The sequence below is a fragment of the Lepidochelys olivacea genome (assembly GCF_965140295.1).
Source record: "Lepidochelys olivacea isolate rLepOli2 genome assembly, chromosome: 7".
In the NCBI taxonomy this organism is placed as follows: domain Eukaryota; kingdom Metazoa; phylum Chordata; order Testudines; family Cheloniidae; genus Lepidochelys; species Lepidochelys olivacea.
Window position 1 is genome coordinate 84,350,226 of NC_140417.1, and position 11,368 is coordinate 84,361,593.

The window sequence follows — 11,368 nt, forward strand, 5'->3', positions numbered from 1 at the left end:
GTATGCTTATTAAGACAATATTAAAATTAAATCAGGTGGTGAAGTCCAGAGTTAATAAGGGATAAATAAGCAGTAATGATCTCGTTATTAATTGATCCAAAGTTCTATTCTGATGCTCCCTCATTCCATATTGATGTTTTCTCTATTAACTTTGGATGAGAATTGGGATTATTTTATTTTGGATTCTTTACAAGCATCCAGAGAGATGACTTTCACTTTTACTCCCATAGAAAATCTTTGTTTTTATGCACTAATGAATAAAGGAAGGGCTAGCTTCAGCATACTTTCTCCTGTCTTCTTTGTACAAAACAAGTGGTCAATATGATCAATAAGTGGTGATAACCAGTGATGATCCCAAGGCCTGTTCAGTCCTTACCAAGCATTTGATACAAAATTATTCACAAGAGGGTCAGGTGTTTCTGTACTTGAGCTATATCCCTGCTGCACAGTGATGGGACATACTGCCTGTCAGGATCTCTAAAGGAGTCTATGCACTGGGGCCCACTCAAGAAAAATCCTGCTTAAAAACCACTCCCTCTCCTGTTCTTGTTGGCAGGGGCCAGGCAGGAGAGGGCAAGGCATCTGGAAGTCATCAGGCAAGCAGGGCCCACTGCTTGATGTACCAGCCAGTAAGAAGCAGCAGCTAAGGTGAGAGTGAGAAAGACAGTGATTTTATTTATCTCATGGATCTGAAGCGCAGAGGAAGAAGAGCATTCTTTATTTGGAAGCTATGCTTACACCCCAGAAGGAGAGGGCTTTATTTTGGAATGGAAATATTGTGAATCTCTAAGCATAAAAATAAACAAACCATGAGTCAGCCCTCAAAAAATCATGAAATTTTAAACAAAACAGTACATGTTATGTTCTCTTTTGTTGCCTTCTGGTCTCTGAGCCTTTAGGATACACTGAGTCGTTTTTTCTCTGCCAATCTGAAAGCGGAGATGCTCACGTAATCACCTGACTCCAGGAGCTAGGGCCTTAAAATATTGTGAAACTACAGGGTTGGCACACCAAGTTAAGGAGGAAAAAGCCCTCCCTGTGACACACCCCTGTGCAGATGAGCAATTCTTAAACCAGAGGATTAAGTTCTGCATACTAGTCACTTAGCAGACTGAAAACCATGTTTGGCTGAGTGCAAGCCTAGGTCCCCCATATGTTTATTTAACTTTTCATTGTCCCTGAGAAGTATTCATGCCAAACCAACCTAATTTCTTTCCTTAGAGAGAGCCCATAGGAGGGTTACAAAAATGAAAACCTAACCTATGAGGAAAGTTTAAAAAAACTGGACATGTTTAGGCTTGAGAAAAGAAAACTAAGGGGGAACCTGATAATAGTCTTCAAATATGTTAAGGACTGTTATAAAGAAGATTGTGATAAACTGTTCTCCATAACCACTGATGGTAGGAGAACAAGTAATGGGCTTAATCTGCAGCAGTGGAGATTTAAGTTAGATATTATGAAAAACTTTCTCACTATAAGGGTTGTGAAGGTCTGGAATAAGCTTCCAAAGAAGGCTGTGGAATCCCCATCATTGGAGGGGGATGATGTGTATTTACCTGGTCCTGCCTCAGCACAGAGGGCTGGACTTGATGAGCTCTCGAGGTCCTTTCCAACCCTACATTTCCATGATACTCTAGATAAGGGAACACCTCTACAATCCTGGGAGGGGTGGAATGCTAAGGAGCCTCACCTACCTGGCTAAGGTTATCTCACAGAATGCCCTTTTCTGCCACTTGAAATCTCTTTACACTTGTTTGGGCTGACTTATTAACCTGCTTGTGACTCTATTTCACTTAATAGCCACTGAATCGGGTCAGTGCTAATGTGTAAATCGGCTATTTTAGGGAAGGTCATGCTTTGTTCTGGTTTCGGAGCTTGGAGACAGTGTACTGCCATGTGGTTTAGAGTGATTCGCAGCAGCACGGTGCAGTAGCCTTCAGGGAGACGATGTACTCTAATGCCATTTTCAAGGATTGCTGCTTCCCTCAAAAAGAATCTTAAAACTTTTCCAAGGGAAAAAAATGATGCCCTTGGTTGATCCCTTTCATGTCTGAGCCTCTGGTAGCAACATGCATAATCTGCTAGGTGTCATGCCATCTGTGATTATTGCGACAGGCTGGTCTTGTGCATAGGAAAAGCAAGGATGGCCTATCGTATGCTGATTTCTTCAGTTTCCACCTTCCCTCTGCCTATCAAGAGGCTTCAGCTGCTCATCTCTGTCACCGTTTCCAGCTCCAGTGCTTTGACTGCAGGAAAGGCTCCAAAGACCAAGGGGACACCATTTTCAAGCACACTGCATGTCCCTAGGACTGATTCAGCAGTGCACTGTACTATACATTATGATATATGGAATTACAGAGTCAAACAGAAGGAAGAAAACATACAGATGGATGGGGTGGGGAGGGTTGAAGACTTCCACACAGCTCAAGTTCCAACACAATCTGATTTGTTGACCAAAGACCATACCCTGCCAAGTACTCTATACAGCACACAGGGACATGTAGTTGCTGAATGATATACTGCAAGTAAACATATCAGAGTGTGTAAGATTTATAGCAGGACCCAAAGTTTCCATGGTAACAGAATGGATGGCGTTTGTTCGGCAAATCCAAAGAATTGAGAGGCTCCACACTAGGCAGTTAGAGAGCTCTACAAATCACGCCTGCATAGTCCAGACTGTGGAGCTGTAGAGACAAGCTCAGGTAGTCTATCATTAGTATCTCTCTCCACCTCTTTGCATCTCGTCTCCCTGTCGTACCCTCTCTACCCCCTCCAATGCTTTCTTTTCCTCAGCTCCTACTGAGAGAAGCAGCATAGCATGTACCTGCCCCAGCTGCTTAGACTGTACAAATTCCTTGGAATTTGTAGCTTCATTGTTCCCCTGAAGGCAGAAGGTATTTCTTGCCTTTTTTCATTGCTGAATTTTGAACTCTGCTGCAGTCAGGCAGTTTAATTTTGTTCCATTCTGGGTAGTTTGTTTCCAAAACCACTTACAGAAGGCTTGGAGAAAGGAGCAACTATGCATTATTAGAATCTAATGGTCTAACAAAAAACACCTGATGGTGTCATGCAGAAAATCTCCATATCTCCCATCGAACTGTGTGTCTGACAGAGGGACATTTTCTAGCATGGTAATTTTGGGGGCATAGCATACTATTTTTAGTAGGGGTTGAATTAAACTGATACTGTTTGGTGGTGCCATAAGTTTCAACTTAAATAAAGATTTAAAGAACAAAATAAAATGGAGCCCTTAAGCTTATCTTCACAAACATATCTTCTGGGTTTTGAAAGATAATATGAGATCTTATTAAGTTTGAGACAGATATTGAAAAAATAGCAGTCAGGGAGAGGTGTGTTACCCTTATCACAATCAGCTTAATATGATGTTAATTCTGAACCCTATTAAGGTTAATTTACACATCAATATTTTTGGATAGTGAATCATTCTTTAGTACAGTGTCTCCCATAGTCCTGACCGACTAGTGGGTTGTGGGAAGGTTCTAGATGACTTACAGGGCCAGTGTGGAGGGGAAGCCCCTGACAGTACATTTGCACAGCAACTAGATACCCACAGCTGGCCCATGCTAGCAAGATCCTAGGCCCCAGGCTCCAGCCCAACTCAGGAAGTCTATACAGCAATGAAACATCCCTGAAGCCCAAGCCCTGTGAGGCTAAGTAGGCTGGCACAGGATTTTCTTTGCTGTGTAGACATACCCTGAGAGGGGGCTGGAGAGCAAGCATGCTCTGCATTCGCCCCACAGCGACAACTCCTGTCCTGAAGGACTGGGCCCAGCTCCCTGCTCTGGGCATAGTGACCTACACAGTGGTACTGCAGGTTTGGCTTGGCTGCTCATCAGGACGTACCCTGTGGGCCTTTAGAGTTGTTGTGGTGGGGTGGAGGGTGCTGCTGTAGGTGGTCATTGTCCCCTCAGTGGGGCAAGGAGGAGACAGTGGAGGCGGAGGTAGCTTATGAAATTGTTGTTTCACAGTAGCTTATGAAATTGTTCCCCCCCCAAATTTGGCTCCTGGATGGGTAACAGAAAAAGACAAAATGCAGCTAATGGGTTGCTTTATTAAAACCATTTAAGGGAACCATTGCTTTAGTAGAAGGCCACCACTTTTTGCCTCTATCCTGATCCCTGAATTTTTTGGCACCATCGATGACATCACATGCTCAGGCAGCTGTCTTCATTTTATTAGATTTTTGTGATTTTTCTCATTTTTGAATTTGATTCTTGTGAAAATTGACCAACTGACAGTCCAGAAGAACAAAAACCTCAATTTAGTCTCATATGATGGTGCTCATGAAATGGGGTTTTTCCTACGAAAAACCGATGAAAACAAAATAGTTTGGGGGCAAAAATTGGGGGTTTTTTTTTTTGGAAATTTTCATCTGACCAGTTACAATTTACAAGAATTTTTCAAAAAATTTTCAGTTTTCATGTTTGATTTCTTTTGGGATATTTCCTATGAAAACTTCCATTTTGACAAAAGTGATGTTTTTTGTTGAGAAAATATTTTGAGCAAAAATTTTAAATTCGCTCTATTCACAGCACAGGTGCAGGCTAGCTAACAATAGAGCAATCTTCTACATATTACCCCTCCCATGTGCCTGAACCATGGGCTGAAGGGCCCACCTCTACAAATGAGAGGATAGTGTGTCTTCTGTGCCCACATAATCCTCGGTTTCTTGGCTGACAATTAAGGTGCTGGCTATGATCTGGATACCTGGGACTCATTTCCTAGATAGTAAGCCACTGAAGAGGAAGCAGGTTGCACTACTGACTCCCATCATTTGCAGCGGGGTTAGACGGAAGGGGGAAATGAGAGGTGGGGATAAAGACATTGTGGAAACTGATTTATTTTTATTTTTTCCTCAGGGGTACCCAGCGATGCCTTTCTTGTGCTAAGGTCATACTGTAACTCTCACCATCAGCTTCTTTCAAACTGCAAGTCTCCTTTAACAGCACAACAACACACTCCTTTCCCCCTGGATGCCACCTACTCTGTATTTGTCAAAGACTTATTCTGTTATTGAATCTCTTATCTCCTATAAGGCCAGGCTGATCTAGATGAACAGTTTCCCACAACACAAAGACTGCCTGCAGCAATAGCTGTATACAGGGACTGCAAGCTGTTTGCTTTAGCGTTCAAGATCTGCTTACTTGCTTCTGGATTCTGGTAGGGATGGCCTCCGACTTAGTGAGGGCAATGCCTCAGCATTCCTCATCTCAGTGAAACTGCAAGGAATCAGAAAAATGCCTTCTGTTAATTTGCAGTTAACCTGTAATCTTTGTGAATACTGGTGTACCATTCAATTTGCAGAACTTCCACCCATATCACAAGGCGGGTGGATAGCTGCTCCTTTAAGGCTTTCCTATGGGGTAATTAAAGCTCCTTTTTCTAAGCTGCTTGGTATTTTAATTGATTTTTCTCTACTGGCTACATATAGTCCAATCACTCACTCAAACGTTTATCTCCTAAATGTAGAATGAGCTACTGTGTAAAGCAATTGGCCTACCACTCTCCAGTGGGTCTCATAGTGGTGGGATTGCTTTCCACTTGTGAGTTTGTTGTTAGGGTTTGAAGCACTCCATTTTTAACTCCTCCAGAATTAAAGATTTAAAATCTAAAAAAATAGCAGGTACTTCAGGATGCAACCCAGTGTCCAGATTTTGACAAGGTAAATGTTCTCAGCTACCCAGATTTCAGATGAGTGGGATCTTTATTTTATTCTTGTCATACAAGTTCTCTGGACGGGGTGGAAGCTGTTTGATAAGAGGGAGGTTTAAAACTAACAAGTTTTTGTCTTTTTTAGCTTCTTAGAGTTGTCTGCAGGTTCAAAGGTGCCAAAATGGTAATTCAAAAAGTATCTTCATATGAAATGAACTGTTTTGTCTGAGACTTAATTTAGGAATTGATCCAATACCAGTGAAGTGTTTTTGTACTGTGTCAGGATTTCCTGCATACATTCACAGAGAAGGGGTCCTTTCTGTTCAACTTCTTACTCTCTTTCAATGCATGATTTTTTAAAAATAATGTACAAGTAATCTCCATAATTCCCAGTTCACAGTTCTCTACTGACTGTTCCTGTGAGATCCATCAATTGATCAGTTAGGAACCACATCAGGTCTGGTCATTGTGCCCAGTCAATTTTCAAATAACAATGTTTCCCCATCCATTTATTCTATCATCTGAAAATCTACTGCTTTCAGCAGGAGGCTTGATCAAAATGATCAATGACTGTGTGATACTTCCCTCTCCTGCTGTGCATGGAGCATGGAGAGAATCATAGTAACACAAAAACCATGAAATTCCAGAGTACGTTGTATGGATACTATAGAAGGATACTCTGTATGAGCATGCTAGAGTTGGGCCTGACACAAAACTAGGATCTGAACATGTGTTCCAAATCACAGTACAGATCCAGGTCTGAATTTTGCAAATTTTTGGTTTGGCCCGTTATAAAGACAGGGACAATCTGGATCAAGGCTGGGATTAAAAAAACCCCAAAACACCAAAAACCTAAGGGATTTAGGAGCTCAGCTCCTATTGAAATTCATCAGGATTTGGAGTCTAACTCCCTTCAGCTTTAAATTTCCCACCACCAAACAATATTGAATTTTGGGGAGCTGGAAATCTGGATTCCAGTTTTGGAATCTCATCTCTAGTGTGGGTGGATCGATAGTCTATATAAATGACTAAGTTTTAAAGTGGACAATTATTCTTTTGCAGGTTGATAAAATGACTGACAACAGGATATAGTGCCAGAAGCCACAGACCAACTACATGAGGTCATTTCTGAAACACAAAGATAAACCGTTTTCCTAATACATTTTTTTTTAAAAAAAAGTCTAGCCACGGGTTTAGTCTACCTTTTAAAAGGGTCTTTTTTGCTTTGAATTTGCTGCAACCTGTATCACCACATGCAATATCTGGGACACACCCAAGTCAGTAGCTGATTACCTTCAATAGACATGTTGTGTTGCATATTGTGTATGGGAGCACAGCCATCAGACCTCAAAATGCCATGGAGTAGAAGTGCCACAGAACAATAGGATCCTTCTTAGAATTCTACATCAGTTCTTTTTTTATCTTCCACGCTATCACAGAGGCAAGTCTCTACCTCTTCCAGGCCTTTTGGGAGAAACACACATGAATGCACACATTATATGTGCATATTCATTACAAAATGAAGTGCATTTGGGGGAAGTGCCAAAATAGAAAGAACAGCAAACCACAAGCCACATTCTGTGGGATGTCTCCCACATGCATGGGAGCTGAAGGCATAACCACTTTTCAGGTTGCTGCTCGCTGCTCAGCACATTGAAGGATCAAACCCCATCTCCCTCCTGGGGTTAGATTCTGCACATTACATTTCACCCCAAAGGGAATGATGTAGAAAGTGTAACACTGATGACCAGAATGGTGGTCTGCAGAGCCAGCTATCTGAACTGTCCTTTAAAATCACAACAGTGGGAAAATGGGTTGTCAGAAACCACATTGCTTTAAATAAACACATTGTTGTTCCATACCATCTAACACCTAGTGTAGGCAATGCCAATCATGCTTAAAAATATGGCATGGTTAGCTGGCCTAGGGTTAACCACAGCCAGTAACATGTTTTTACACACAACTCTCTTTGTACAGTTTAACATTTTCTAGCCCAACTCATTTCTCAGGGCAGACAAAGATTCTCTCTCTTTGGCAAGTGGGAATTGAAAAGCCAATGTTCATTCTTTCAGTAAATGTTACTCTGGCAAATAATTTCTCTATTTCAAGCTAATTAGAACCTTTATTCCTTGATTTCAGAGACTTTCCTGGATCTGTACAAATGTTACTAAGTAGTCCCTGATTTTTCAGACAGAGAAACTGGGACAATTGCTGGGCTGATATTTCCTTCTAGTGCCATAGTCTTTTGGTGACACTTTGAATTAATACTCTCTTTGTATTGACTTGATTAATATTAACAATTAATACAATATTACTGGTAAGCCCCTGGTTCATTAAAATCTATGTGTAGGTCTTCAGTGGCAGATTAAAGACAGATCAGCTGATCTGTCCCCACCCATGGCTCCCACTGCCTGGTTTTAGTGAATTGCAGGGTTTGCTCTGTACACTGAAGAATGTTTCCTTAGCTCTACCTGGTCTTTGGGGCTTAGCAGAAAGACCTGGCAGCACTGAACTCATCAAGCTCTCTCCATCACTTAACCATAAGGTGAGAGAAGGGCAGAAGTCCTAGAACCTCCCTGACTACCTAAGGGTTGGGGCAGAGGAGGGAAAGCATGCATTCCTCACAGCAGCCAGGAAGGAAGGAAATAGGATGACCAGCTTTTCCTCCTTTTCCTCTTGTTCCTTTTTCCCCACCAGCCGGGAAAGGAGAGGCACGTTTCCTTCCCAGAAGTCAGTAGTGGTGAGAGAGGTTTGAGTCTCTGGGGCCAGTCCTCAGCTGAAGTAAAATGTCATAACTCCACTGAGGATCCACCCTGCTGTTTGGATTGATCCAGGAACCACTTAGCCTCCATCTATTCTTGTGGTTTCCATGTCCCTGAAATTCATGTAAAGTGTGTCAAAAGTCACAGGAGAATTCAAGTCTCCAGTCTTGCGGGTCCCAAAAGAATGTGATATATAAAGGACGATTAATAATCTTTGAGGTGTCCCAGTGCATCAATTAATTTATAATCAGTGGAATACTCTTTATGCAATAGCTTTTCAGTAGCAATGTATTTTAAGGGTAAAAAGTTTTTGTTGTGGTTGTTTATTTTTAATAACTGGGCAAACTGGTTTGAATACAATCAAACTGTGCAGAACATTTGCACAATGTGTAAACCAGACTGAAGACTGTTTCTGCAGTTTATAATGTTCACTGCTAACTTCCTCATCACTATTTCCCCAAATATTTTCAGCAGGGACCTGCAACTTTTGTTTCCATTGGGTGAGGAATAGAGGTGCATTAAATATTGGCAACAAAATTAGAAATGCTCAGAATATGCCTTTAGTTATGTAATGGACTAAAATGGGCCCCATTTTTCCAGCAAAACTTTTTCTCACTGGAAATTTTTCCATTTTTCATATTTTCACAACAGATCTACGGTTTCTAAAATTCCACAAAAACTGGAGTTGCAGGATGGCATGAGGAAATGGGAAATGAAATATCATGGAATATTTCCTGCAGTTTTGCATAGCTTGAGTCAGGAAATAAAAACACAAAAAGAAACATTCTTTTGGTATTGCCAACCAATCCCAAACCACGAAGTACTGGAAATCTCAGAAGAGAGGCAATTTCCAGACCACTGAAATTTGGATAGTGACTTGAATGTTTGACTGCTAAAATGAAATGCCACATCTTTAGAGATTCTCTTATCACTAGTTTTTAGGGAATTTAGTCAAAAAGGCCACTGAGAATGCAAAGAAATTGCTGCAATTGCATTTTAGAATAGCTAAAATGTTAAGGGACTGATCTAAATCCCACTGAAGTTAACAGAAGACTTGCACTGTGCTCTGGCCCAATGTGAATGTGGGCTATTGACCCAGCCCCTTGACTCTTCTGGGTTGTAAACCCAACTCTCCCACCGCATTGCTGGGTAACCTTGGCCAAGTGACTTCATCTCCCTCTGCTCCAGTGTTCCCACCCATAAAATAGGTATAAATAATACCTAACTCCCTTATAAAGTGCTTTGAGATGTGTGTGTGAGAGATGTGCGGTGTAGTAGCTAGGTATTATTATTCATTTACATATTTTGGCAGCAGCCAATTATTGTTTACAATACTTTAAAAGCAACCAAAAAGGCTCAGAAATATGTATATGGGCTGGGGGTGTCAGAGTATTGTGGTGACTAGAGCTGGGTGGAGAATGGTAATTCTGTTTCATGGAGGATTTTAACCCTTTTGAAAATTAATTTTGCTTGATTTAGGAACTCCTCCCCCCCCCACCAGATATTTAAATTCTTCACCCAGAAAATGCAAGCCCCCTCTCTGATGCAGTCCACCTGGCAGGCTGCCCCAGATCCTGGGACCCTGGCAGCCTGGGTTGCTGAGGAATCATGAACCTGGGTTCTCAGTGTTTCCAGACTCTTGGCTCGCTGTCAGAATGCCGTGTGAACTGCTGAGAAGCTGGGTGTGCGAGCTGGCTATCAGAAACCCTGCCTGGCTTCTGGGGGAACTTCATTAACACTGAGCCAGCTCCACAAAATGGTGAAATTTTGATGAATTGGCAAATTTTGATGAAAAATGTCTTGTCAAAATTTTTCCAATCAGATCTAGTGGTGAGTCTCTGCAATGGCAAAAGATAGGCAAGGGATACGGGTGTCACACTTCATTTTTGGAGAATGCTGAATTCCAATTTTTATTATGGTTCATTTACCAGGCCATTAATGTAAGGCACAGCAGAGCTTCCAGTGGTGTCAGTGAGAAATTTGCACAGAAATCCAGGTTAGAATGGGCCCTGCTTGTAGTAACTACCCCTTTTGTTGTCATTATTGCTTGTGAAGTCACATTCAACATCACATAGAAGGAAAATCTCCTCTGCTTTTGAACCACTGTTATTTCTGCTGCGTGTTTACTCTCTCCCCAGCCACTTTTTGTTCAGTACTTAGTTCACTGGGGCCTTGATCCTGATTGGGATTCTGGGCACTGTCCTAACACAAATAATAAAACATTATATCCCCATTTCCAAAGCAGGATTTTTATCTCTAGACTTGGAACCTACTCCACACAGCTTAGGTCCAGCCATACCTACATTTGAGGATGCGCAGAGTATATTGAAAGACCATTTCCCCAGGCTTTACCTGATGAACAGACTTGAAGCAAGCTATTCAGTTTCTATGAAATAGATAAGTGATGACATGTAAAGTGTCATCACCAGTTACAGTAAGATTAGAGGTGGTGGGCGGGGGAGTGGGAGTTTATAGCTCCTAAAGGCATTATTTCTGTTTGTCTGTTCTTACACCACACCCATCGCCATGCTATCTGAGTGCTTTCCCAAGGTGCTTAAGTATCCTGACAAGCGTCTGACCCAGAAAGACATTGCTGCTTTGACAACGAGTCCTTGTGGCACATTAGAGACTAACAAATTTATTTGGGCATAAGCTTTTGTGGGCTAAAACCCACTTCATCAGATGCATGGAGTGGAAAATAAAGTAGAGAGATGTAAATACACAGCATATGAAGAGATGGGAGTTGCCTTACCAAGTGGGGGGGGGTCAGTGCTAACGAGCCAATTCAATTAAGGTGGAAGTGAGCTATTCTCAACAGTTGACAAGAAGGGGTGGAAATCACTTTTCTAGTGCTAATGAAACCAATGTAATCAAGGTAGCCCATTTCAAACAGTTAACAAGGAGGTGTGAGTATCAGTAGGGAGAAATTAGTT

At 41.7% G+C, this 11,368-nt stretch overlaps 1 protein-coding gene across 1 annotated transcript in view; it reads left to right on the top strand.

The window, feature by feature from the left end:
- Positions 1–5,350, top strand: part of LOC311524326 (uncharacterized protein) — a 47,879-nt gene extending 42,529 nt beyond the window's left edge. The window contains exons 3-4 of the mRNA XM_084635326.1: positions 557–648; positions 4,881–5,350. Coding sequence (XP_084491452.1) covers positions 557–648; positions 4,881–4,923 — 135 coding nt within the window. The 3' untranslated portion in view covers positions 4,924–5,350. The remainder of the gene's footprint in view (positions 1–556; positions 649–4,880) is intronic.
- The last annotated feature ends 6,018 nt before the right edge of the window (positions 5,351–11,368 follow it).